At 43.0% G+C, this 24,308-nt stretch overlaps 1 protein-coding gene across 1 annotated transcript in view; it reads left to right on the top strand.

The window, feature by feature from the left end:
- Positions 1-22,251, top strand: part of LOC126092281 (cuticle protein 7-like) — a 78,055-nt gene extending 55,804 nt beyond the window's left edge. The window contains exon 4 of the mRNA XM_049907798.1: positions 21,919-22,251. Coding sequence (XP_049763755.1) covers positions 21,919-22,142 — 224 coding nt within the window. The 3' untranslated portion in view covers positions 22,143-22,251. The remainder of the gene's footprint in view (positions 1-21,918) is intronic.
- The last annotated feature ends 2,057 nt before the right edge of the window (positions 22,252-24,308 follow it).

Raw genomic sequence — 24,308 nt, 5'->3', positions numbered from 1 at the left:
AACGTAATGTAAGAAATTCTGACAAATAAAATGGGAGTGAGCTATAGGGAAAGATGAGTAAAATACACTATGTGTAAGAACCTAGAGGGAACAATAAGAGAGGAAGACCAAGACCAAAGTACACGAACTGGAAAAGGTATAAGACAGGGATGTAGTGTTTCATCCCTACTGTTGAATGTTACAAATAAAAGAAAGGTTCAAGAATGAAATCAAGGCGGATAGATATCAATGATTGGATTTGCTGATGACATTACTATCCTCAGTGAGAGTTAAGAAGAATTACTACGTCCGTTGAATGGAATGAAAAAAGTCAAATATGGATTGAGAGCAAATCGAAGAAAGACGAAAGTAATGAGAAGTAGCAGAAATGAGAACAACGAGATAGTCAAGATCAGAATTGGTCACCATGAAGTAGGTGAAGGTAAGGAATTCTGCGAACTATTCAGAAAAATGACCCATGATGGATGGAGCAAGGATGATATAAAAGGCAGACTAGTACATGCAAAAAGGATATTCCTGGCCAAGAGAAGTTTGCTAGTATCAAACATAGGCCTTCATTTGAGGAAGAAATTTGTGAGAATGTACATGAAATCTGGTTTCGCAGGACAGAGCGGATCAGGTTGTGGTTGTGGAGGGAGCCGTGCTCAGTTACTGTTAGTCGCACAAAACACGCAAACTTTTATTTTACTAAGAACCACTTAATTACACATTGCCTTAAAAGGAACAAATCAAAACAATACAGCTGAAGGCCTAGTTAAGAAAACTTGCGATACCTCCTGGACTGAAGTACCAAAACCACACAAAAAACGAGAATGGCTGAAGGCCTGAACACAAGTTGTAAAAATTGCTTTAAAGATTACACACAGCTGAAGGCTTTACTTAAAAAAAATTATTTCGCGTAAATACTCGGCTGAAGGCCACGATCTAGACAATGAACAACTGAGGGCTTAGAGCCTGGATAACAAGAATTTCAGATAGAACAAACTTTCAAAATTTTAGTTATTAAACAAATCAATCTTCGAACTTTAATTTAAATCGGCTGAAGGCCGTATCTTAAAATTAAAAGAAACTAAATTAATAAACGGCTGAAGGTCTCGCACAGTACATCAGAATAAAATGAAAATTACAATCTAAAACCAACAGAACAGTGGTGCTCAGAAGTGTTCCAAGGGTCGGCCTGAGGATGTAACTCGAATGTAGGGTGAATAATCAGATAAGGTTAAATAATCAGATGGCAACCCGACCCAGGGATGGCTGAAGGACTGATCAATAACCTAATCAATTCACTTCTGCCCGACCAACGGTACGACAATGGAAAATATCAGCCGAGGACAAAGATACCAGCTACACTACATCTTCAAAATTGGCGTCTAAAAAAAAAACAGCCAAGGCACAATAACCACTCTTAAGCAAAAAAGATGAGCAAACAACTAGAAGGCTCTAGGACTACATGCCGTGCCAGAAAGCATCAACACAGCGAGGAAAAACACACTAATGGAAACCACACAAACGAGCAGGGCAGGTAACTGGGGCGTTAAGGACCACAAGGCGAAAAATACCGCTAGTGCACTACACTGATAAGTAACAGACAATTTAATAGTTAAAGACAACACAGGAAGACGGCTGCAAAATTTCGCAGACTCCAACACACCATACATGCCGGAATAGCCCAGGAAGCAACAACCGAAGGTGAACAAAGCGATGCGACAGCAGTTGAGGTTTCATAACAGGTTAACTGACCACTAAACTTCAGTGTCCAGGTGCGGTGGGCAACGAACTTTGTAGCTTTTGCAGCTAGCGCCTCACAATCCGACTGCGCGTGCACACTGCCAGCGGTCCCGGCCTGACCTCACGCTGTGGAGACTTCCTCGCTGCTCTGTCCCAACCGACCGGCTGCCACACACACCACCACAGGGAAATATAGCGGTCACTCCAAAGGTGATACAGCAGTACTAGTATAGATAAGCGCTGCTGCTGCCACTGATGTAGGCAAGTCAGTAACTCGCTATGGTAGTAACTCAGGAAAAAATTAGATGCCAATCGATTGCAACAAACTGCCAAAGAAGGCGAACCGGCCATAGCGCAGTACCTTTGGTGCACACCATTATATGATAGTGAGACACTGACTGGGGAAAAACCAGAACAGAAGAATATCGAAGCATTAAAGAAGTGGTGCTGCTGAAGGATATTGAAAATTAGGTGGACTGGTAAGGTAAAGAGGAATGAGGAGGTTCTCCACAGAATCGGCGAGAAAAGCAATAATGGCAAACACTGGCAAGAAGAAGGAATAGAATGATAGGTCATCTGTTAAGACATAAAATGCTGATGTTAGCACTTGTAATCTATGGGTAGCATTTTTCATTAGCGAAACGTCATTAATGTCACGAGCCCCAGGATCGAACGTAAGCTCTGTTTCACTGCCGAATAAAAATCATCGACAATGGCGGGCAAAGACTTGTGGCATAAGAAGTAACGCTCACTCTGTCAACGGCCTTGACAAAACTGGTGGAGGAGCGGACAGAGGTTCAGAACATTCTATTGCAGTTGGAGTGGGAAAATGTCCCCGGAAAGGTGGAAGAACCAGCAATGATCAACAGCATGACGATGCAGAAGGCAATGGAAACTACTGCATTAAATACACGTAAAAGAATCCGCAGGGCGCAGGACATGTGGCCTGTGGCTGAAAAAGTGTCATAACGGTCTCTCCATTGGCGAAAGATTCCGAATTAATCTCCAAATTACATCTCTGGGCGGCAACTGCCAAAGGAGAATATAGAGCTCAAATAAGATCGGAGAGAGGCTAATTGAATTCTGCAATAAATTTCGAATGCAGAAAGTGTACTTCGAACAGACCCGGAAAACGTGAAGAAATCGAGGAAGAACGATTTTCAGAAATACTGACTCAGAATATGGGAAAGCCAAAACAGCGTACGATGAAATCAAAAGCAAGTGTGGTAAAATTAAGATGGCAATGGAATTTTCATTGCTCAATGCAGAGGAGAGAGCGGATAGGTGGAGAGAGTACACTGAAGGTCTCTAAGCGTGGGATGACTTGTCTGATGACTTGAGAGAATAAGAAACTACAGTCGATGAAGAAGACATAGGGGATCCAGTATTAGAGTCAGAATTGAAAAGGGCTCTGGAAGGATTGAGACCAAATACAACCAAGGGACAGATAACATTCCACCGGAATTTCTAAAATCATAAGGCGGAATGACAACCAAACGATTATTCAGTGGTGCGTAGAATCTATGAGACGACTCACCATAAGAAAATGGCTCTGAGCACTATGGGACTCAACTGCTGAGGTCATTAGTCCCCTAGAACTTAGAACTAGTTAAACCTAACTAACCTAAGGACATCACAAACATCCATGCCCGAGGCAGGATTCGAACCTGCGACCGTAGCGGTCTTGCGGTTCCAGACTGCAGCGCCTTTAACCGCACGGCCACTTCGGCCGGCCGACTCACCATAAGACACTCAGAGAAATGTCACTCACACAATTCCAAGAGAGAAAGTGCAGATAAGTGCGAAAACTGTCACACAGCCAGCTAAATGGCACAGGCATCCAAGCTGCTGCCTAAAATAATATACAGAAGAATGGAAATGAAAGTTGAGGATAAGCAAGATGACGACCAGTTTCGCTTCTGGAAAGCTTAAGGCAACAGAGCCAGATTTGACTTTGCTCTTAATAATGGAAGCAAGACTAAAGAAGTATAAGGATACGCTTTCAGAATTTGCCGATGTACAAAAAGCCTTCTGTGAATTTCTGCAACACGTTAGAAATTCTGAGAAAAGTGGGAGTGTACTATAGAGGGAACAATAAAACGGGAGGTACGAGAACGAACTTCTCGGATTAGAAAGGCTGTAATACAGGGATGTAATCTTTCGTACCACTTTTCTACCTGTACATCGAAGAAGCAACGACGGTAATAAAAGAAAGGTGCAAGAGTGGGTATAAAATTCAGGGAGAAAGAATATCAATGATGTTATTGGTTGATGATATCCACAGCGAAAGTGAAGAAGACTTGCAGGATCTGATGAATGGAACTAACAGTCTAATGTGTACAGAATAGCGATTGAGAGAACACCAGAAAAACACAAAGTAATGAGAAGAAGCAGAAATCAGAATCGCGAGAAACTTAACATCAAAATTGGTTATCACAAAGTACCCGAAGTTAAGGATTTCTCCTACCTTGAAAGCAAAATAACTTATGACAGACGAAAGAATTAGAACATAAAAGGTAGACTAGCGCAGAAGGAGAGAGCATTTCTAGCCAAGGAAGTCTACCGTTATTAAACATTGGTCTCAATTTCAGGAAGAAATTTCTCAGAATGTACATTTGTAGCACAGCATTCTGTGGTGGTGAATTATGGACACTGGGAAACCCGAACACAGAGAAAATCGAAATGTTTTAGATCTGGTGCTACAGAAGTACTCTGAAAGTCAGATGGACTGATAAGAAATGAGGAGGTTCTCCACAGAATCGGTGAAGAAAGGAATGTATCTAATATACTGACAAGATGGGACAGGGTGACAGGAAGCGTGTTAACCTCCATGGTACTGGAGGGAAATGAGTACTTCCAGCAGTACAGGCGAACAGGAGAGGAATTCATGACGCAACACACCAAACTAATATGAAACTAACTGAAAAAAGTCGTAGTTAGCTGCCTTTCGAACACTGCTTGGCGCACTCGGAAGCTGGTGCCCTCCGGTGTTCGGCTGACCTGCACTGCCGCTACCTCCCACTGTAGTGTAGAAACTCCAGTCGCAGAAACTCTCGCAGCGCTGTCTCGGCCTGCGTCCCACAGTGCAGAGGGGCGTATTGCTGCGCAGTTATCTCACCGCATTCTTCAAAATGCTCGCTGAATCACTGAAAACAAGGGCAGTACATTACTGCAGTAACTCGATGAGGTCGTGTATTAGTAGCTTCCGACCGAAATCTGATAAATATTGCTTGCACTCAGTTGACACACACACATTCCTTGTTACAATTCAAACAGTTCCACCTTGGTAGAGTACTCCGGTCGCTTTATAAGGCCCAATCGCGTAGTGGTGTTCCGTGGGCTGCAACAGTTCCTGTATGGGGGAAAAAAACTAGAGGTTAGAATATCCAATGCTATTATTTTCGGAAGAAATTTCAGAGAAAAGCTGAGTAATACGAGTATAAAAAGTCCATAATATTAGGGTGTAGGTCGAAAATGCAAAACGAGCAAGGTGCTGTAGTGTTTTATTTGTAATCGATTTCGAAGCAACCACGGCTTCGTCTTCAAGCAGTTTAACACTGTTATCGACGTGCCACACCACACAAAGTATATCCTGTCATTTCCTCCAGCATCCTGTAATGCGACAACTGTATGACTGTCATTTTTCAGGATAAACATGACAAACAGATGTGCCTGGACACAGCAAATGAATCGTGAAATACAGGTACATGAAACGGAAGCACACCGCTTTCCTCGGAGAGTGAAAGTGAACATTTATTTTATCTTGACACACCTAAGAGATCGTTGATGAAGAAAATGATCACGAAGGACACATTCGGGGTTCTATCTATCTTGTTCCATTTCACTTGTTCTTCAAGTGGCAGTGCTTATCTAAGACACTGCTCTTTCTTACCGTCTTTCTAGGCTCCTTTTACATAATAGTACACGTGCTCTTACTCGAAATTCTTGACAGTGATAGGCAGAATAAAGACGACAATATAAACATAATAATTTCTGCTCGTCGTATCACATTGAGCACTGGCTATGACAGAGACTAATAAAATTCTGCGAATAATTAAAACAAAAAAAAAATTACTGGATACCATCCGCATTGGGACCAACAAGAATTGATCAAAACCCATAAGAAACAATTGTTTACTAGCATAAGTGTGGGCAAAATTTCACAAATTAGAGCCAAAAGGTAATATGGAAGATCGAATACCTTAAAGCGTTAACTGGTGTATTACTCCAGGATACGGAAATACCTCTCTACTCGATTAAAGGTTTATTCAGCCTGTCACCTCTCTAAATTTTACAGACGTTGTCCTCTGTATCTAGTTGTACTAGCGCCTTTGGGAGGTAGAATGTGTCGGGGAATAATTTAAATACTAGTGAATAGTGTAGCGAAGACACCCCTCTACGCCAGGCTGAATTTTTTTTGCCATTGAACTCGTAATTGAACCTAAGAAACGGCCAAAAAAATTTGATAGATAAATAAAAACAGATATGGACTAAGAGATTGTGAATGATATAGTATAAAATGTATACCTACTCGTAGGAACGGAGAAGATTTGATTTTTCTTGGCTAGGATCGAAGGAAACTTTTTAAACGTCGTCATGGTAGCCATCAACAGGTAAAGATAGTTATTTTTCAGATCCACTATTGGAGTTTCGGTCTTTAGATTACGTGCTTCTGCATGTCTGACATTTCAAAATTGTGACGTGTGTTAAAGTACAAAATTATCACTGTCTTCCACATTAAAATAGCCAAAAGCTGAAAATGTAGTACTGTGTTTTGAAAATGCATAATTTTGACATTCTACGGCAACCATGATGTCTTATAAGGACAGATGACTTAGTGTAACTTACGTAAGCCAGTTTTGAACGGTTAATGATTTATTTCGCATTTCAGCATATGGTTCGTCCTAGATTTTTTTTCATTCAGTGGTTTATCGTCTATAAACGTTGATTCGTTGTCAAAAAGTTGACGTCGCATTCTCTTTGCTCAATAAGTGTCTTGAATCAACACTGAAGGCAAATGAGAAGGCAACGATACAAAATCGTAATGCAGAGCAGTGGCCAACTTGGGAAAGAAGATTTGGAGGTGCGTCGGATGCCACAGCCGGTAACTGGACTGGTGGGTTTCGTCATTCCGCATACTTCTCAAGGTGAGAATGTGCTCCAATGCGGGCGTTCTCAGGTTACATGTGGCAGTGGTCAGTAGCGTGGGAGGGGCTACGCGTCTCCAGTGGAGTATATAAGCGGCCGGCGCCTCGTCTGGAGGTGTCAGTCCCATCTCGTCAACTGAAGAGAACTCGCATCATGGCTTCTCAGGTGAGCAGCGCGCTTTGGTAGGCATATCAGCTCTAAGGTTTCGATGCCAGGATCTTTGGGATAGAAAATAGCTCATCTCGCAGCAACGATAGTGAAAGGAGTAAGGAGCTGCACTACTTTTCGCTATTATAGTAACTTGAAAACTATCCCTCCGACTAAACAGATTCTTGCAAGCGAATATTATGGTGTCGAAAGACACTGTAGGATAATTAATGTTTTAGTATAGAGTTAGAAGAATTTGCCAAACGTTTGCAGTTTTCAAGCGAAGTGTTTTTTTTTTTTTTAGTCATTAGTCTTCTGGCTGGATCAGTCGAGCTCTTCTTTTGTGCCAACGTCTTCATGTCATAGGTATACTTGCACCCTACTCTGTAAATTATTTGTCAGATGTTTTGCAGTCTCTGCCTTCAACTCTAGCCATTACCCTCTACAGCTTCCTACAGTATAGTACTATGGAAGTTGTTCCTTGATTCCTACGATTCTGTTTCTTTTTTCATGGCAATCGTTTCCCATATGATCCTTTCTTCACCCATTCTGCGGAGACATTCCTCATTCCTCATCTACACAGCCAGTTTTCAACGTCACATCTCAACCGCCTAGATTCTCTTCTTTTCCCACAGTCTTCGGTTCTCTCCGGTGCAATGCTAAGGAACAAAACCGAGGTACAACGGGGTATTATAGCTTCTGAAGTATCCCTCCCACTAAATGTGGACTACAGTCACTACAGTTGTGGAATGAAGACTTCATTCTAGAAACGTCAGATAGCCATTACTTTTCTACAATGAGTGTACAAAATCCCACAGCTACGAAAAGTGATTACCTGGACATATTAAAGATCTTGTTTCTCCAAGCTCCGTGCTTCAACACATGACTATCGGTAATGTAGTCTCCTTGGCTGGAGTAGGACGTTCATACAAACGTTCAACGTATCACAAACGAAATATCTGGCTTAGAAGCTCATTAAATTCCTTTGTGAACCTAAGCCTTTCGTGAACGATAATTCCTGCTGCATCAGATCTATTTATTTAAAAATGTACTAGATATAGATATCAGATTTTTTTCCATAGTATTGTAACACATATCTCTGCCGTTTTATCGTCGTCATAATCTTCGCACTCATACGTTTACACCGTTTATATGATAAGGATATCACTGACGACTTTGAGCCTACGTCGGTGGAGATGCTTCATGAACCAAACATGTACCTAGAATATATTACTTGTAGCCAGACTGCTCAGTGCTCAAGACACTGCACTCGTTTTCAGTGAGGGGTGAAGCAGTGTGTGGGGGACTGGTTCCGAACGGAGTCGAGTGGAGGTCGTGGAGGCGGGAGAAGTTTATTTCAGATCTCCATGCGATCATTTATGTATTCAGCTGCTAGCCTAAATAACATGAATCGAACTTCGATTTCATTTCTGCAACAAAGGCGCTAGCAATTAATTTTCTCACCATTGACCAGGACAGAGTGTTGAAGCGATATAGGAGGTATTCTAGTTTGCGGCTGACACGAGTAACTGCTCCTTGACAGATGCGGGTGTGTGATATCCTGCTGCGTAACTGTTACAAAGAATAACATGGCATAATTCAACAATTAAAAACTCAGAAAATTTTAATGCATAACTTGTCCGGCGTCGATTACTCTATTTACACATAGTTCTGTATACAGAGTGATTCAAAAGGTTGCTCCCAAATTGAAGGAACTGATAGAGGAATCGACATACCGCTACGATTACATTCAAACTGGAATTTACGACCTTGAAAGTAATCCTAATCCATTGAAAACTTTGGAATGTCGGTGATAATAAGGACAATGAAAGTGCACGCACCGCAGGTTCATCGAAGATAATGTACAGCTTCTGTGTGCGTACAACTAGTTTTGGGGGCGCATTTCCAAAGCCCAGTGGACGTGATACCAATTCGCTACGAAAAAACACTTCTAGCCAGGATACTTTCAGCGTCTGATGAGGACCGTGCGATGCCCGGCAGAGTGCACCATAATTTCATACAAAGATATTATGCCTAAACTGAATGTAGTGGTCGCTATTTTTGCAATGTAAAATTTTGTTGAGTGAACACTACGTTGTCTGTGTTGACATAAAGCGCATAGGCATTGACTGTCCTTGTTTCTTACATCTCCAATAGCTTTTACTAGCTCAGCATTACCACTAAAACCGTAAGTTCCCAGTTCAAAACTGTCGTACTTCGTCTCCTGTAGTAGCTCCTTTAGTTTGTGCGCAGTCTTTTGAATCACCCTGCGTACAATTTGGTAGAGGCTGTACAATGCAAGGCTAAAATTATATCGAGCTAACTCTAGACACTTTATGCCCAATTCCATTTGCGTACGAATGATCGTTTGTATTTCCAAGTACGTTGAAAGACGGGGATAGAAACTACTTTCCAAATGGAATATTCCGATATTTAGTTTGAACTAGTTAGAGAGAACGGAGAATATAACTCGGCATGGCCAGAAAGGTATTATCTCGTATGAGAAACTGGTGTCTAGTTTAAGTCGAACCAATAATATAACGATAGATGCTTAACTACCAGCCTTTGGTAATCACATCGTTCGGTTACGTACTGTCAGATCCACTCTGTAAACCTACATCTGAACATATACTCCACAAGCTACTGTGAAATGCACAGTGGTGGGTATTTTGTACCAGGGTTAGCAATTTCCTTTACAAATTCACGTGATTAATGAGCAAGGGAAAATGGCCATCTTTGCAATCTGTTATTCTAGTTATCCTTCCGCAAGTTATACGATGCAATATTTACGATTGTTTCACACTCTTCCTCAAATATCTGTCCCCTAAGTTTATCCAACAGCTTTCCGTGAAACAACTTCCCCCTTCTACCAGAGACACCTGTTTACGTTCCCGAAAAACGTCTGTTATACTTCCCTATGATCTACACCGGTCTTCTGCGATCCTAGTAGAGGATTTATGAATCCGACATCTGCTTTCATGCCCGATTGCTGAAGTCGCTAGATGCTAGAGTAATGGCGTAGAGCTGCTATATTAGCGTCTTTAAGCAATTTCCTTTACCAATGCACCGTGCTTTTCCAGAACCATACGCTCAAGTTTACGCTTTTTATTCGCTCACGCTACTATAAATTCCACGTCATATCCCTCCATAGTATTACAAATATTTAAACTATGTTGTAGACAATGCTTGTGTACCAGTAACATATTTCCCTTAGAGTGTTACGTATCAGGTTTTGCATAATGTGAACTGTTTTCCAAATATTATAAACCTCACATGTGGATGTGTACAGATAATATTCTCAATTAGAATTGAAGTAGCAGGATGGTAGCAGTTTTTTTCTCTACCTGGAGTTATATTCGAAATTGCAGTTCCATTTATCATAGTTTAATAGGTTCTCGATATGGAAAGTGTGTTCCTGTTATGTAGCACAGCACTTCATCAAAATTTCTATTTCGCTCTGTAGAACTCGGTTATTTACTCACAGAACCTATGTAGTAGCGCTTACGGTGTGGTACAGATACTTATGAGAACGAATTCTACTCTCGAATTAAAGTTTAGTGCGTCTATGAAGCGAGTTGGGTTACTGGTGCTTGTATCGTACTGCTCGCGATAGCCAGCACCCTCGTCCTCATCCGAAGAGCTATTTTGACCAGTGACTTGTGAAAAAATTTCTCAAGGTTTCCCATGAAACTTTGAAGTATGTGGGAGGAGATTATTTCTGCGAATGACTAACTATGACTCATATCACACAGTTGTAATGAAGATTTGTAGCAGAATAAAGATAATTTGAAACAGGGACATGACTAACATCTTAGTATAGGAGCATCTGCCAACTAGTATCTCTGTCTCGTTTTCTAAAATCCACAGAGGTTCGCCTGCACACCCTGCTGGACTGCGACGCTGGAGGACAGAGAGTGGCTTAATCAGAACATCTGACTTGTTTCCTGAATGGGTATCTCTATGTTCAACATTGTGTATGTATGTAGTGAAGCAGCTAAACTCACTGCCAGACTGGTACTTGAAAGAGAATCTTTGTATTTTACTGTTAGAAGAGATTATATCTGTGAGTCACGTCTTGCGACTATTGTTACAGTTCAGTAGACCAAAACATTTCCGAGGTAGGCACGAATACAGACTTAACTTGAAAAATGAAGCAACGAATTTCTCGGACCTGTTTCCAAGGCCGCTCCTAAATCGTGTGACTTATTCTCGATTAAAACCGATACACGACCTGACATACTGTCAGATCAACTTGCTACAGCGTCATGCAGTGATTGGACACGACCTGCCTAACGCCTGTGGGGTTACTTGTTCGCCCGCAACGCAGCAAACAGCGCTTGTGTCGTGCATGAAAAACCGTACACAGGGTGAGTCACCTAACGTTACCGCTGGATATATTTCGTAAACCACATCAAATACTGACAAACCGATTCCACAGACCGAACGTGAGGAGTGGGGCTAGTGTAATTGTTTAATACAAACCATACAAAAATGCACGGAAGTATGTTTTTTAACACAAACCTACGTTTCTTTAAATGGAACCACGTTAGTTTTGTTAGCACATCTGAACACATAAACAAATACGTAATCAGTGCCGTTTGTTGCATTGTAAAATGTTAATTACATCCGGAGATATTGTATCCGAAAGTTGACGCTTGAAACCTCCGACGTTCAGTTGCGTGTTGTAACAAACACGGGCCACGGTCGGCGAGCAGCATCTGCAGGGACATGTTTACGATGACGACCGTGTTTACGAGTGTGGCTGTAGTGCACTGTTGTGGTTTGGTCTAGCTGTCGCAGTGTCCGCATGTAGCGCTTGCTGCTATTATTATTCTGCATTCGTCTCCGCACGCAGACCAACTGTAGTACACCGTGTTACCAGACGTCTGTGACAGTGTAGTGTTGTAGGAACTGTGACCATGGTGTATTCGAACTCTGAAAAGGCGGAGATGATACTCATCTATGGCGAGTGTCGACGAAATACAGCTGAAGCCTGCAGGGTGTATGCAGAACGGTACCCGGACAGAGAGCATACAACGTGCCGCACATTGCAAAACATCTACCGCCAACTGTATGCAACAGGTATGGTCGTAGGACGCAAACGGGTCCGTAACAGGCCCGTCACAGGAGAAGCCGGTGCAGTTTGTGTGTTAGCTGCTGTTGCCATGAACCCAGACATGAGTACACGGGACATTGCGAGAGCCGGTGGACTGAGTCAAAGTAGTGTCATGCGCATACTGCATCGTCACCGCTTTCACCCGTTTCATGTGTCGCTACATCAGCAATTACATGGTGATGACTTTAATCATCGAGTGCAATTCTGTCAATGGGCATTAACAGAGAATGCGTTGCAGTTCTACCTGTTTACCGATGAAGCGGGTTTCACAAACCACGGGGCAGTGTATCTACGGCACACGCATTACTGGTCCGTGGACAATCCTCGCTGGCTCAGACAGGTAGAGCGACAGCGACCGTGGCCTGTAAATCTATGGTGCGGAATCATTGGCGACCACCTCATTGGTCCTCACTTCATTGCAGGGGCCCAAACAGCTGCAACATACATCGCGTGTCTACAGAATGATCTGCCAACGTTGCTCGAAAATGTCCCACTGGAAACGCGTCGACGTATGTGGTATCAGCATGATGGTGCACCTGCACATTCCGCAATTAACACTAGGCTGACCCTTGACAGGATGTTCGACGGGCGTTTCATAGGACGTGGAAGACGCATAAATTGGCCAGCCCGTTCTCCTGATCTTACACCTCTGGACTTCTTTCTGTGGGGTACGTTAAAGGAGAATGTGTACCGTGATGTGCCTACAACCCCAGAGGATATGAAACAACGTATTGTGACAGCCTGCGGCGACGTTACACCAGATGTACTGCGGCGTGTACGACATTCATTACGCCAGAGATTGCAATTGTGTGCAGCAAATGATGGCCACCACATTGAACATCTATTGGCCTGACATGTCGGGACACACTGTATTCCACTCCGTAATTGAAAACGGAAACCACGTGTGTACGTGTACCTCACCCCTCATGGTAATGTACATGTGCGTCAGTGAAAAAGACCAATAAAAAGGTGTTAGCATGTGGACGTAATGTGTTGTTCCAGTCTCTTCTGTACCTAAGGTCCATCACCGTTCCCTTTGGATCCCTACGTAATTCGGTGCTCTCCGATACACACGATCGAACAGCGGAGGAGTGGTACTCAAGCATCAAATTTAGGTTACAATATCTCCGGATGTAATTAACATTTTACAATGCAACAAACGGCACTGATTACGTATTTGTTTATATGTTCACATGTGCTAACAAAACTAACGGGGTTCCATTAAAAAAAACGTAGGTTTGTGTTAAAAAAACATACTTCTGTGCATTTTTTAATGGTTTCTATTAACCAATTACACTAGCCCCTCTCCTCACGTTCGGTCTATGGAATCGATTCGTCAGTATTTGATGTGGTTTACGAAATATATCCAGCGGAAGTGTTAAGTGACTCACCCTGTATAAATCGACAGTGACAAGTGACAGCTGTGCGTTGTTCACATAGTGACAGAAGGTCTGTTTCCCGCAGGCGGTGCTGCTGTGCGTGTGTGCGGCGGTGGGCGTGGCTACAGCGGGCTTCCTCGGCTCCCCGGCCGTCTCCTACTCGGCGGCTCCCGCTGTCCACGCGGCCCCGGCGCTTCCAGGTAAGGGTGCAGCACTCGTCTGCAAGCTGACAGCACTGTCTGCTGATTATGCTTCTACACAAGCCTACAGCAAAATTTACTTTATCATTTATTAGCTAAGGTTTCCGACAGAACTGCATATAACATTTTTGTGACTGACTAGTTTCCAACATTTTCGTTCATTGTCAGTCCGTTACCTACATCAATAAGTTCCACTGTAGATAATACATACTCTAATCTGGTCGTAGGTTGTGTTCCAAAAATGAACAGTATAGAGACAGAAGTGATGACACTTTCTGCAGGACATGACCATCGTTTTGTAGGACAATGCTCAAGCACGTACAGTGCAAGCTGTTACTGACTTATTTGACTTTTTGGGCTGCTAAGTGCTGAACCACCTACTGCTCTCGCCTGACGTAAGCCCTCGTGAGTTCAACTCGATTTCTAAAGTGAAGGAACCACTTCACGGCATTCGCTTCAGAACTGCTACAAATCCGTCTGGCAATAGACTGCGCCGCTCGAACTCTCAACACAACTTCCACTGCTAAGAGTATCCTACGACTTCCACATCTCTGGAAACGGGTTATACACAATGATGGTGACTGCTTTGAAGGTCAGCGAAACTTTGAAACATGTCTATTTTGTACGAGCTGTAAATAAATAGTTGCCACTATTACAGTTCCACCCCAGTACATAAAAATTAAGTACGTGTATAAATAATTAAAGATGCCAATTGAATTTTGTATATACCAAGATAAACCCTACACAGTCAAATAACACGTGTTGTATTGATTTGTTGTCAAAGAATATGTGCGAGGGCTATTCGTTTCTAGAAGTCCGAGGAGGAGGAGGAGGAGGATATTAGTGTTTAACGTCCCGTCGACAACGAGGTCATTACAGACGGAGCGCAAGCTCGGGTGAGAGAAGGATGGGGAAGGAAATCGGCCGTGCCCTTTCCAAGGAACCATCCCGGCATTTGCCTGAAGCGATAGAAGTCCGATCGTCACAAAATGGTAACCACAGTAAAAACCAAAAATGTTTTTATGCAACATTTAACTAGACCTTCCAGCCACTCTAAAACATAGTCATAGTGCCGGCTTAGACATTTCTCGCACCGTTCTTCAAGCTACCATAGAAGGCAGTCGGCTGTGCTTGCTGCCAATTCACTGCGCTGATCTAAAGCTTGTTGTCTGTGCCAAAAAGTTGTCATAGATGAAAATCAGAGGCAGCCATGTCAGCGCTGTATATTCGGTGATTAAAACACGCCCGCATCTCGTGGTCGTGCGGTAGCGTTCTCGCTTCCCACGCCCGGGTTCCCGGGTTCGATTCCCGGCGGGGTCAGGAATTTTCTCTGCCTCGTGATGGCTGGGTGTAGTGTGCTGTCCTTAGGTTAGTTAGGTTTAAGTAGTTCTAAGTTCTAGGGGACTGATGACCGTAGCAGTTAAGTCCCATAGTGCTCAGAGCCATTTGAACCATTTTTTGATTAAAACACCTGCCACCGAAAACGCTGCATGAGCTTCTTCATTGCCCCTGCAGTGTGTGGCCGAGAATTTTCATGAAGGTGGAAATGCATGATGGTTACATGTTATGTACACTCAGACATTACATTACGTAAGGTTTACTTTTGCATTGTCATCTTCGTCTTCTCCTTCCTTTATTTCTCCGATTTAGGTCAACTATGGAGGACGTTAAGCAACTTCTTCATGGTTTTGTCTTTCTTAGTGATTTCTGGTCTTTCCTACATTTCTCCATTGTTCCACAGTGTTCTTTTATTCTTCTTCTGTGCACAAAATGTTACGTTTTCGTGAGAGCTCCCTTACATTCGAGACATGTCTAGAATGTCTGTTTTCGTAGCTTTAGTTTCTACTAAGCCCTTTCTCATTTACGTAGTTAATTTGATTTTAATTTTGGGAATTTTGTCGCTATAGTCAAATACTGTTTTCTCGAGCACTGTTTCCGGGTTACTTCAGACCTAGTGATCAGAAAACTGTATTATCCTTTGCCTGAGAACATAGTATTTCAGTGTGAGTGTAGTTTTCTTTATTACTCTTCTCAGCCACGTAGTCCAATTTTTCTTGCATTGATCCCGTAGTACCTTCCTTTTCTCTTCCTCCACGTCTAGTGTTTCTCTATTTCGTTAAGTAGTGAAGATTTCTCCTCATAAAGACACTGCATTTCTATGACACCAGAGTAGTGTTGTATTTTTACTTAGAGTGGTTTTTATTGTAAATATACTTCGTAAGCTGATAATCTAGTTACATTTACTGGGCACTGTTTTTGTTTCTTTATCTAGACCGTTTAGCTGTATTATTTCCACTAAGAAGTCACATTTATTGACTCTGTTGATAGTAAAGCATCGTGTTCGTAGGAATTTGGAGCGTTTTTCATATTTATTATGAATTCTGTCTTCCGGAAATAAATTGGTAATCCAGCCGTTCCCGCCGTCTTCCTCGACAGGTTGACTTATTCAGCTGCTGTATCTATGTTTTCGCTTCAGCAGAGGATAAAGTGGCTTCACGATAATCTTCCCCAGCGATTCAGTACATGTTTCCAGACCAAAGGGAGTGTAGTAATATTATACTGAAATGTTGGTCCATACTGTTAATCTCCTTGTAAACTTGGCTCAGTTCTACACAGTCCAAATATATTAATTTGACCAACGCCTACGTTCAACTTCAACGCGCAATAACCGCTCACAGAAGGGACTAGCAGTCGAGTGTATATAAGGCACGTCGGGGAGACGTCGAAAACAGTGTGTTCGTTGTCGTGACCTGGAAACGGAAAAATGTAACTCACTTCCAGAAGGGCATGCTCGTTGGTTTACGGACCAATGGAGGAAGCATTTCTTAAACGGCTGGGTTAGTGAACACTTTGCAAGCAGCCGTGGTTAAAGTATGCTGTGCATGGCAAAACATCACTTTCCAAAACCGGTGTCGATTTAACTGTGGTGCATCACGGTCCAGAGATGAGTGCGGTGAGCGACGCCTGTGGAGTGGTGTATAGGTGACCTGATGTTGAGCAGCCAACTGCCCAGACAAAGGAGCTACCAACGGTGTTGCCTCAACAGCCGGTCAGCGTACGTTACCGAGTAGGGGCCTCCAGAGCATGGGAAAGATACATTCACTGGCGACGACGGCGGGAATTTGCACACCAGTATTACAACTGCGGACGTCGACTGAGCGGCGAAAGGTGGCCTGCTCAGATGAATCTTTTTATGCTCCGTCAGATGGATGGTAGTTTGGCATTTACGGCTTGAAACGTCTGTAGGGAACCACCGTGTAGCAATCGTCGGAAGCGTTTAGACCGGAGGAAAGAGTGTTGTTGTGTGGCGAAAATTTTCGTGGCTTTCAGTGGACGATTTCGTCATTCTGGAAAGCACAGTTGATCAACATATGTATGCATCTATCCTTGGGAAACCTATCCACCTGCTTTTGCTCGGCACGATGGCTTCTACCTGCAGGGCAATGCAACGTGTCACTCAGTTTGTAATGTACGTGTATGGTTCGAACACCAGAATGAGTTTACTACACTCCTTCAGGCACCGAACTCCTCGGTTTTAGGCCAAGTCGAGAATCAGTGAGACCACTTCGATCGAGCTGAATGCTCCATGGATCGTCAGTTGACAAACCAAGAGCAGCTGACGACGGCACTAGAGTCGGCATATCTCCGCATCCCTGTCGGCACCTTCCAGATGCTGACTTAGTCCTCTCTGCTGAGGTCTTTGTTGCAAAATGTAGTTACTCAGGCTTTTGACAAGTGGCCACTTTAATGTGTTAGGAGGTTTATAATCACTGAAATAACACCACATATCGTCTCAGAGCATGCAGCTTTCTCCTACATTACTGACAGCTTCACGTCTATTGTTAGGCATGCATCAAGGGCCCAATTATAACAAAATATTTCACTGGCTCATTCTTTTCCTCGCTTGTCATAGTTATTTTTATGGTCCACTTTTGTGTTCTGGAGGGCTACGGCAGTATTGTAAGCGGGCGAGTGCCAAGTGCAGTGAATAGCCTAGAATAAACACGGGTGTTGCCGACAGGAGCGCTGGCGGCGGCCGGGGCTGACGCGGACTACGACCCGAACCCGCAGTACAGCTTCAGCTACAGCGTGAGCGACGCGCTGACGGGCGACGCCAAGCAGCAGCAGGAGAGCCGCAGCGGCGACGCCGTGCAGGGCAGCTACAGCGTCGTCGAGCCGGACGGCGCCGTCCGCACCGTGCAGTACTCGGCCGCGCCCGGCGCCGGCTTCAACGCCGTCGTCTCCCGCTCCGGCGGCGCGCCACCGCCTCCGGCACCCGCCAGGGTCGCCGCACCCGCGCCCCTGCCCGGTCAGTACCGCTCAGGCGTCGCCGTAGTTGCTGGGATGTAAAGTCTCCTAATGAACTAAATAACGTCTTAAAGAGCATCAAACCACTTATTTTGATATCTTCTCGGTTGTTGGGTCGTGTAATATTTCTTCTAAACGATTGACATTTCGAACCCTCTGCTGGGATCCTCTTCCGGGACCCCTTGGTGTGTCCATTGTAGATTGAGCTCTCAACTGACAATGGCCATGAAAGCCTGCAGACTTACATAATATCATACAATCTTTTTGACCAGATTAAAGAGTTCCTAGAATATAAAAAAAACCAGCTTGTCAATCTCGATGGAGAGTAATTTTCGTTCGTAAAATGGACCGCCGACATACCCCAACAGAATCAGTCTGTAAAGCTTATAAGGGTGTTTCAGGGTAGGCTCTGCTGTCAAATAATTGATAAGAAAAAAGTTTGATACCTGGCGCAACTTCCGAACTAATTAACATTGAAATTAGCCAATCACGTAACACAGCGAGGAAATTAAAGCTCAACAATTGTTCAAATTTCTCTGAGCACTATGGGACTCAACATCTTAGGTCGTAAGTCCCCTAGAACTTAGAACTACTTAAACCTAACTAACCTAAGGACATCACACACACCCATGCCCGAGGCAGGATTCTAACCTGCGACCGTAGCAGTCCCGCGGTTCCGGACTGCAGCGCCAGAACCGCACGGCCACCGGGCCGGCCAAATTCAAGCAGTCCGCCAGATTCTATGATGTCAGACGTGTTCCTCCTTTGGTTGTCTAAGACCAAACAAGAGAGCGATTCAATAATTGTGACATGGAAGTGTAACAAGGCTCCAACTCAAGCCAAACGCCCAGCTGTCTCGTATGCTCTCATCTACGCTATGAGAACACCTGACAGTAATTGTATGTGGCGGACCGATTGAATTTGAACTCGCAGTGGCCATACTGGCCAGATAAAATGCTAATTAACTCGGTGCGACGTACCGACTGTTATTCTAAACAATTGTTTCTCTGTAAACATACATTGCAATAACCATACAAGCTTCCTAGAATGTTTCCGGACACCCTGTATCCCTTCAGAGCGAATACCTTCAGACACTTTTAAGACATCGTATTCTTCTTTCACCCAGATGAATTACGTGAAAGTCTTCACCAAACTAACGACTAGTCTCTTTTCATAGCAATATTAACTAAAGCGAAATTGATATGGCAGGAAGGATACAACTGCGAGCGTTAAGGTGCTGAACTCAACATGTCAAAGAAGAAGAAAGATCTTCACAACATTTATTCGCCTTAGTGACATTCCAATAGTATTCACAGAATGGACAATTCCAGCACTGAGAAAAATGATTATTAACAGAAACTAGTTTACCTTCTTCAAAACAGGCCATTTAAAAGACACCTTAATGTTATTAATGAATCACACGATCAGAATGAGACTTCAAGTAATTCTTTTAAACATTTATGGAAAATGAAATGCCATAAAAAAGAGCGAGAATCAATAGCAACAGAATTTACAAGTGCCGCAACAAATTTCCTTTGTTCTACATATGAATTAATAGAATGCGGACATCGCTCGGTCCCTTCATTCAGCTCAGATAACGTGCTATAAAACATGTATAGAGTAAAAACTGAAACCATTTAGCCGCAGTGTGACAACAGAAAATAATTACAAATGGCACACCCTTTCAGATCTTAGCTGTGAACAATCATTTCTTATATTTTGAGTCAGATATCTTCAATTAAAAAAATGATTGTGACATTTTAACAATGAGTATTTAAAACAGAATAAACAATTGAATGATTAATCTTTCGCGGAACTTTTAACACATACGTTCTTAAAAAGGAAACACACAATTTAAAAATGATTGATTCTTTTTACACCTGGCCTTGATTGCACCAAATTATAAAAGTGTTTCATTTTGCCAATGTTTTGTTTATCACAGGTAGGTTTAGCAATAATTCGGGCATGTCCTGGTAACTCGGAATGCTGATCCACATTGAGGACTAAGATAAATAGACAAGTCGCTAGACAAAGCTAGAACGTGAACTAAATTTCTGTAACAAGGGCTCGCTCGAAGAATAGTGGTTTTCGCTAATCACAACCAGCAGCAAAATCACACGTAACAAAACGTGCTTAGCGTTTCCTTTCTACACCGGTCCTTGGCTGTGTGGTAAATACTGGCAGCCAGGCATCCACAAAGGAAAGCAAGAGAACTGAAGAGTGTGCACGAAATCTGTGGCAAGCATTAACATTTTTGTTTCGTTGGCATACCTTTCACAGTTGCGGATCATTATCGATAACATAGCGAACCGAACCTAAGATCTCAATGAACAACCCTAGTTACAACGCGTGTGCAGTTAAATCCGCTCTGAGGGTGCCTCTGCCGGGATGTTGACGAAACCTTCGCTGTGATATGAAGTACAGAGAAGTTTAATAAGCACCATGCATCGATACTAATGTATGAGCGGCTCAAATCTCGGAATCAACTTCCATTTTTCAGACTGATCAATAATAATTACTGCTGCTATTTTCGTGTTCCTAAAAGACTAATTACTAGTTTCAGCGTAAATGCAATGTTCAGAACTTGGGATTTACCTGTTTTGAACATGAAAAAGATTTCCTGTCAAATCAATATTCGATTCGTAAAATTTATGTTCATGCTAATATCTGTCCGACTTATACTGCTGTCAAAACATATGATACGTCACTTAGTATGGAAGTTTTCAGACTTCATTACTGTGAACATAACATTAAGGCATCTTAAGTGGTTTGGGAAATGTATGAGTTATACAATCATCCTATATATTTTAACATCAGGAAAGGAACGGTAGACAAGATACTGTACGGGAGGTACAGGAAGAAAAGGAATCGTCACTGGTAGTGTTTCTCCGATCCTGCTCCGGTTTGCAGTGATAATATTTCGCATCTTTGTATTTAATGCATTGTGTTTGTTGTGAATGGCTGCGGCTCCTTTGAGATGCATTAGATTATACCGGATGACTATAATTAAAGTCCAGCTGATGACAGAGGTGTTGCGTGGGCTGCGATTATAGTATGGCAGCGAAACTCGATAGATATTCTAACATATTAATACGGAACCAATTTACGCTAGAAAAAATTTAATTCCACATCTGGCGGCCATTTGTAAACCTGACGCTAACAATGCGAGAAAGATGTATAGAAATGTTTGCGTATATCATGGATTAGGAAAGAAATGTGGTAAGAAAAGGTCAAAGAAGTGAGAACGGCATAACATCTCCCAGGACGTACTGCAGACCACATCCTTCTGAATCTGCTTAGTGTATTCATCTCTTGCTCTCCCTATAGGATTTTTACCATCCACGCGGCCCTCCAATACTAGTGATCCCTTGATGCCTTAGAACATGTCCTACCAACCGATCCCTTTTTCTAGTCATGTTGTGCCACAAACTCCCGGTTACACAGTTTGTTCAATGTGACTATCGGAGATGTCGACGAAATGCTGTACAGCGCCAGATTTGCAGCTGGTGGCCAAAATTGTAACTATTTTTTTCAGTGTCAATCGGTTCCGCATTAACGCTTTAGCATGTCTACCAAGTTTTTCTGCCGTACGATGATGACAGCCCACACTGGACTTCCGTGTGTAACTTCACGTTCGTTACAACCACCCGGTATGTCTGTGTCAAACTGGCTTTGACTTTAGAGCCATCATGACATCTAAAAATTCCAGGAGGGCCGTAATCAGCACTGGTTATGGCTGCAAAGCCGAAACGGGTTGGCAATGGTGATAAAGTAACATGTGGCTAAGACGTAGAATTTTTAATCTAATCTGATGGACAGGTCGCCGGCGTCTTAGGGAGGCCTCATTCCGCGCCTTTGTCTTACATCCGCCGTGCTTGTTGTGGTGTTACAGGCCGCCTGGTGCCGCTGCCCGCCGCCTTGCCGCGGTTGGCGCCTCTGCCGCCCCCCGCCGCCCCCGCGGTCGTCTTCGCCAAGGCTCCCGCACTGTTCGCCGCCCCCGCACTAGTCGCTGCCCCCGCCAAGGCCGCCCTGCCGCCCCCAGCCCCGCTGTACGGCGCGCCACTCAAGAGCTCGCACACCGCCGTCACCACGTCACACGCCAGCTACCAGTACTGAGGAGCAACGTTACGTCATGTCTGTAAATACTTCGTAGCAGCTGTTCTTTTGTAACATATTATGCAAACTATTTAAAAACACAAATAAAAACGACGAATTTCTATCAATATATGTGTGTTCTTTTTGGCAAGCTAAACAATAACCAATCACCTTGCTTTCTAATTAATTGTTGTTGTTGTTGTGCACTTCAGTCCTGAGACTGGTGTGATGCAGCTCTCCATGCTACTCTATCCTGTGCAAGCTGCTACATCTCCCAGGACGTACTGCAGCCCACATCCTTCTGAATCTGCTTAGTGTATTCATCTCTTGCTCTCCCTATAGGATTTTTACCATCCACGCGGCCCTCCAATACTAGTGATCCCTTGATGCCTTAGAACATGTCCTACCAACCGATCCCTTTTTCTAGTCATGTTGTGCCACAAACTTCTCCCCAGCTCTGTACAATACCTCCTCATTAGTTATGTGATCTGTCCATCTAATCTTCAGCATTCTTCTGTAGCACCACATTTCGAAAGCTTCTATTCTCTTCTTGTTCAGACTATTTATCGTCCATGTTTCACTTCCATACATGGCTACACTCCATACAAATACTTTAAGTAACGACTTCCTGACACTTAAATCTATACTCGAGGTTAACAAATTTCTCTTCTTCAGAAACGCTTTCCTTGCCACTGCCAGTCTACATTTTATATCCTCTCTACTTCGACCATCATCAGTCATTTTGCTCCCCAAATAGCAAAACTCCTTTACTACTTTGTCTCATTTCCTAATCTAATTCCCTCAGCATCACCCGGCTTAATTCCACTACGTTCCATTATCCTCGTTTTGCTTTTGTTGATGTCAATCTTATATCTTCCTTTCAAGACATTGTCAATTCCGTTCAACTGCTCTTCCATGTCCTTTGCTGTCTCTTACAGAATTACAATGTCATCGGCGAACCTCAAAGTTTTTATTTCTTCTCCATGGATTTTATTACCTACTCCGATTTTTTTGTTTCCTTTACTTCTTGCTCAATATACAGATTGAATAACATCGGGGAGAGGCTACAACCCTGCCTCACTCCTTTCCAAACCACTGATTCCATTTCATGTCCCTCGAATCTTATAACTGCCATCTGGTTTCTGTATAAATTGTAAATAGTCTTTCGCTCTCTGTATTTTACCCCTTCCACCTTCAGTATTTGAAAGAGAGTATTCCAGTCAACATTGTCGAAAGCTTTCTCTAAGTCTACAAATGCTAGAAACGTAGGTTTGCCTTTTCTTAATCTAGTTTCTAAGATATGTCGTAGGGTCATTATTGCCTCACGTGTTTTAGTAATTCTGTGGAATCCAAACTGATCTTCCCTGAGGTCAGCTTCTACCAGTTTTTACATTCGTCTATAAACAATTCCCGTTAGTATTTTGCAGCCGTGACTTATTAAACTGATAGTTGGGTAATTTCACATCTGTCAACACCTGCTTTCTTTGGGATTGGAATTATAATATTCTTCTTGAAGTCTGATGTATTTCGCCTGTCTCATACATTTTGCTCACCAGATGGTAGAGTCTTGTCAGGACTGGCTCTCCCAAGGCCGTCAGTAGTTCTAATGGAAAGTTGTCTACTCCCGGGGCCTTGTCTCAACTTAGGTCTTTCAGTGCCCTGTCAAACTCTTCACGCAGTTGCATGTCTCCCATTTCCATGATACTGTCCTCAAGTACATCGCCTTTGTATAGACCCTCTATATACTCCTTCCACCTTTCTGTTTCCCTTCTTTGCTTAGAACTGGGTTTCTATCGGAGCTCTTGATATTCATGCAAGTGGTTCTCTTTTCTCCAAAGGTCTCTTTAATTTTCCTGTACGCAGTATCTATCTCACCCCTAGTGAGATAAGCCTCTACATCCTTACATGTGTCCTCTAGCCATCCCTGCTTAGCCATTTTGCACTTCCTGTCGAAATCATTTTTGAGACGTTTGTATTCCTTTTTGCCTGCTTCATTTATTGCATTTTTATATTTTCTCCTTTCATCAATTAAATTCAGTATTTCTTCTGTTACCTAAGAATTTCTACTAGCCCTCGTCTGTTTGCCTATTTGATCCTCTGCTGCTTTCACTACTTCATCCCTCAAAGCTACCCATTCTTCTTCTACTGTATTTATTTCCTGCATTCTCGTCAATTGTTTCCTTATGC

This window comes from Schistocerca cancellata, chromosome 7 (genome assembly GCF_023864275.1).
Source record: "Schistocerca cancellata isolate TAMUIC-IGC-003103 chromosome 7, iqSchCanc2.1, whole genome shotgun sequence".
Lineage (NCBI taxonomy): Eukaryota > Metazoa > Arthropoda > Insecta > Orthoptera > Acrididae > Schistocerca > Schistocerca cancellata.
The sequence above is the reverse complement of the archived record's forward strand: the minus strand, read 5'-3'. Positions and strand labels throughout refer to the sequence as shown.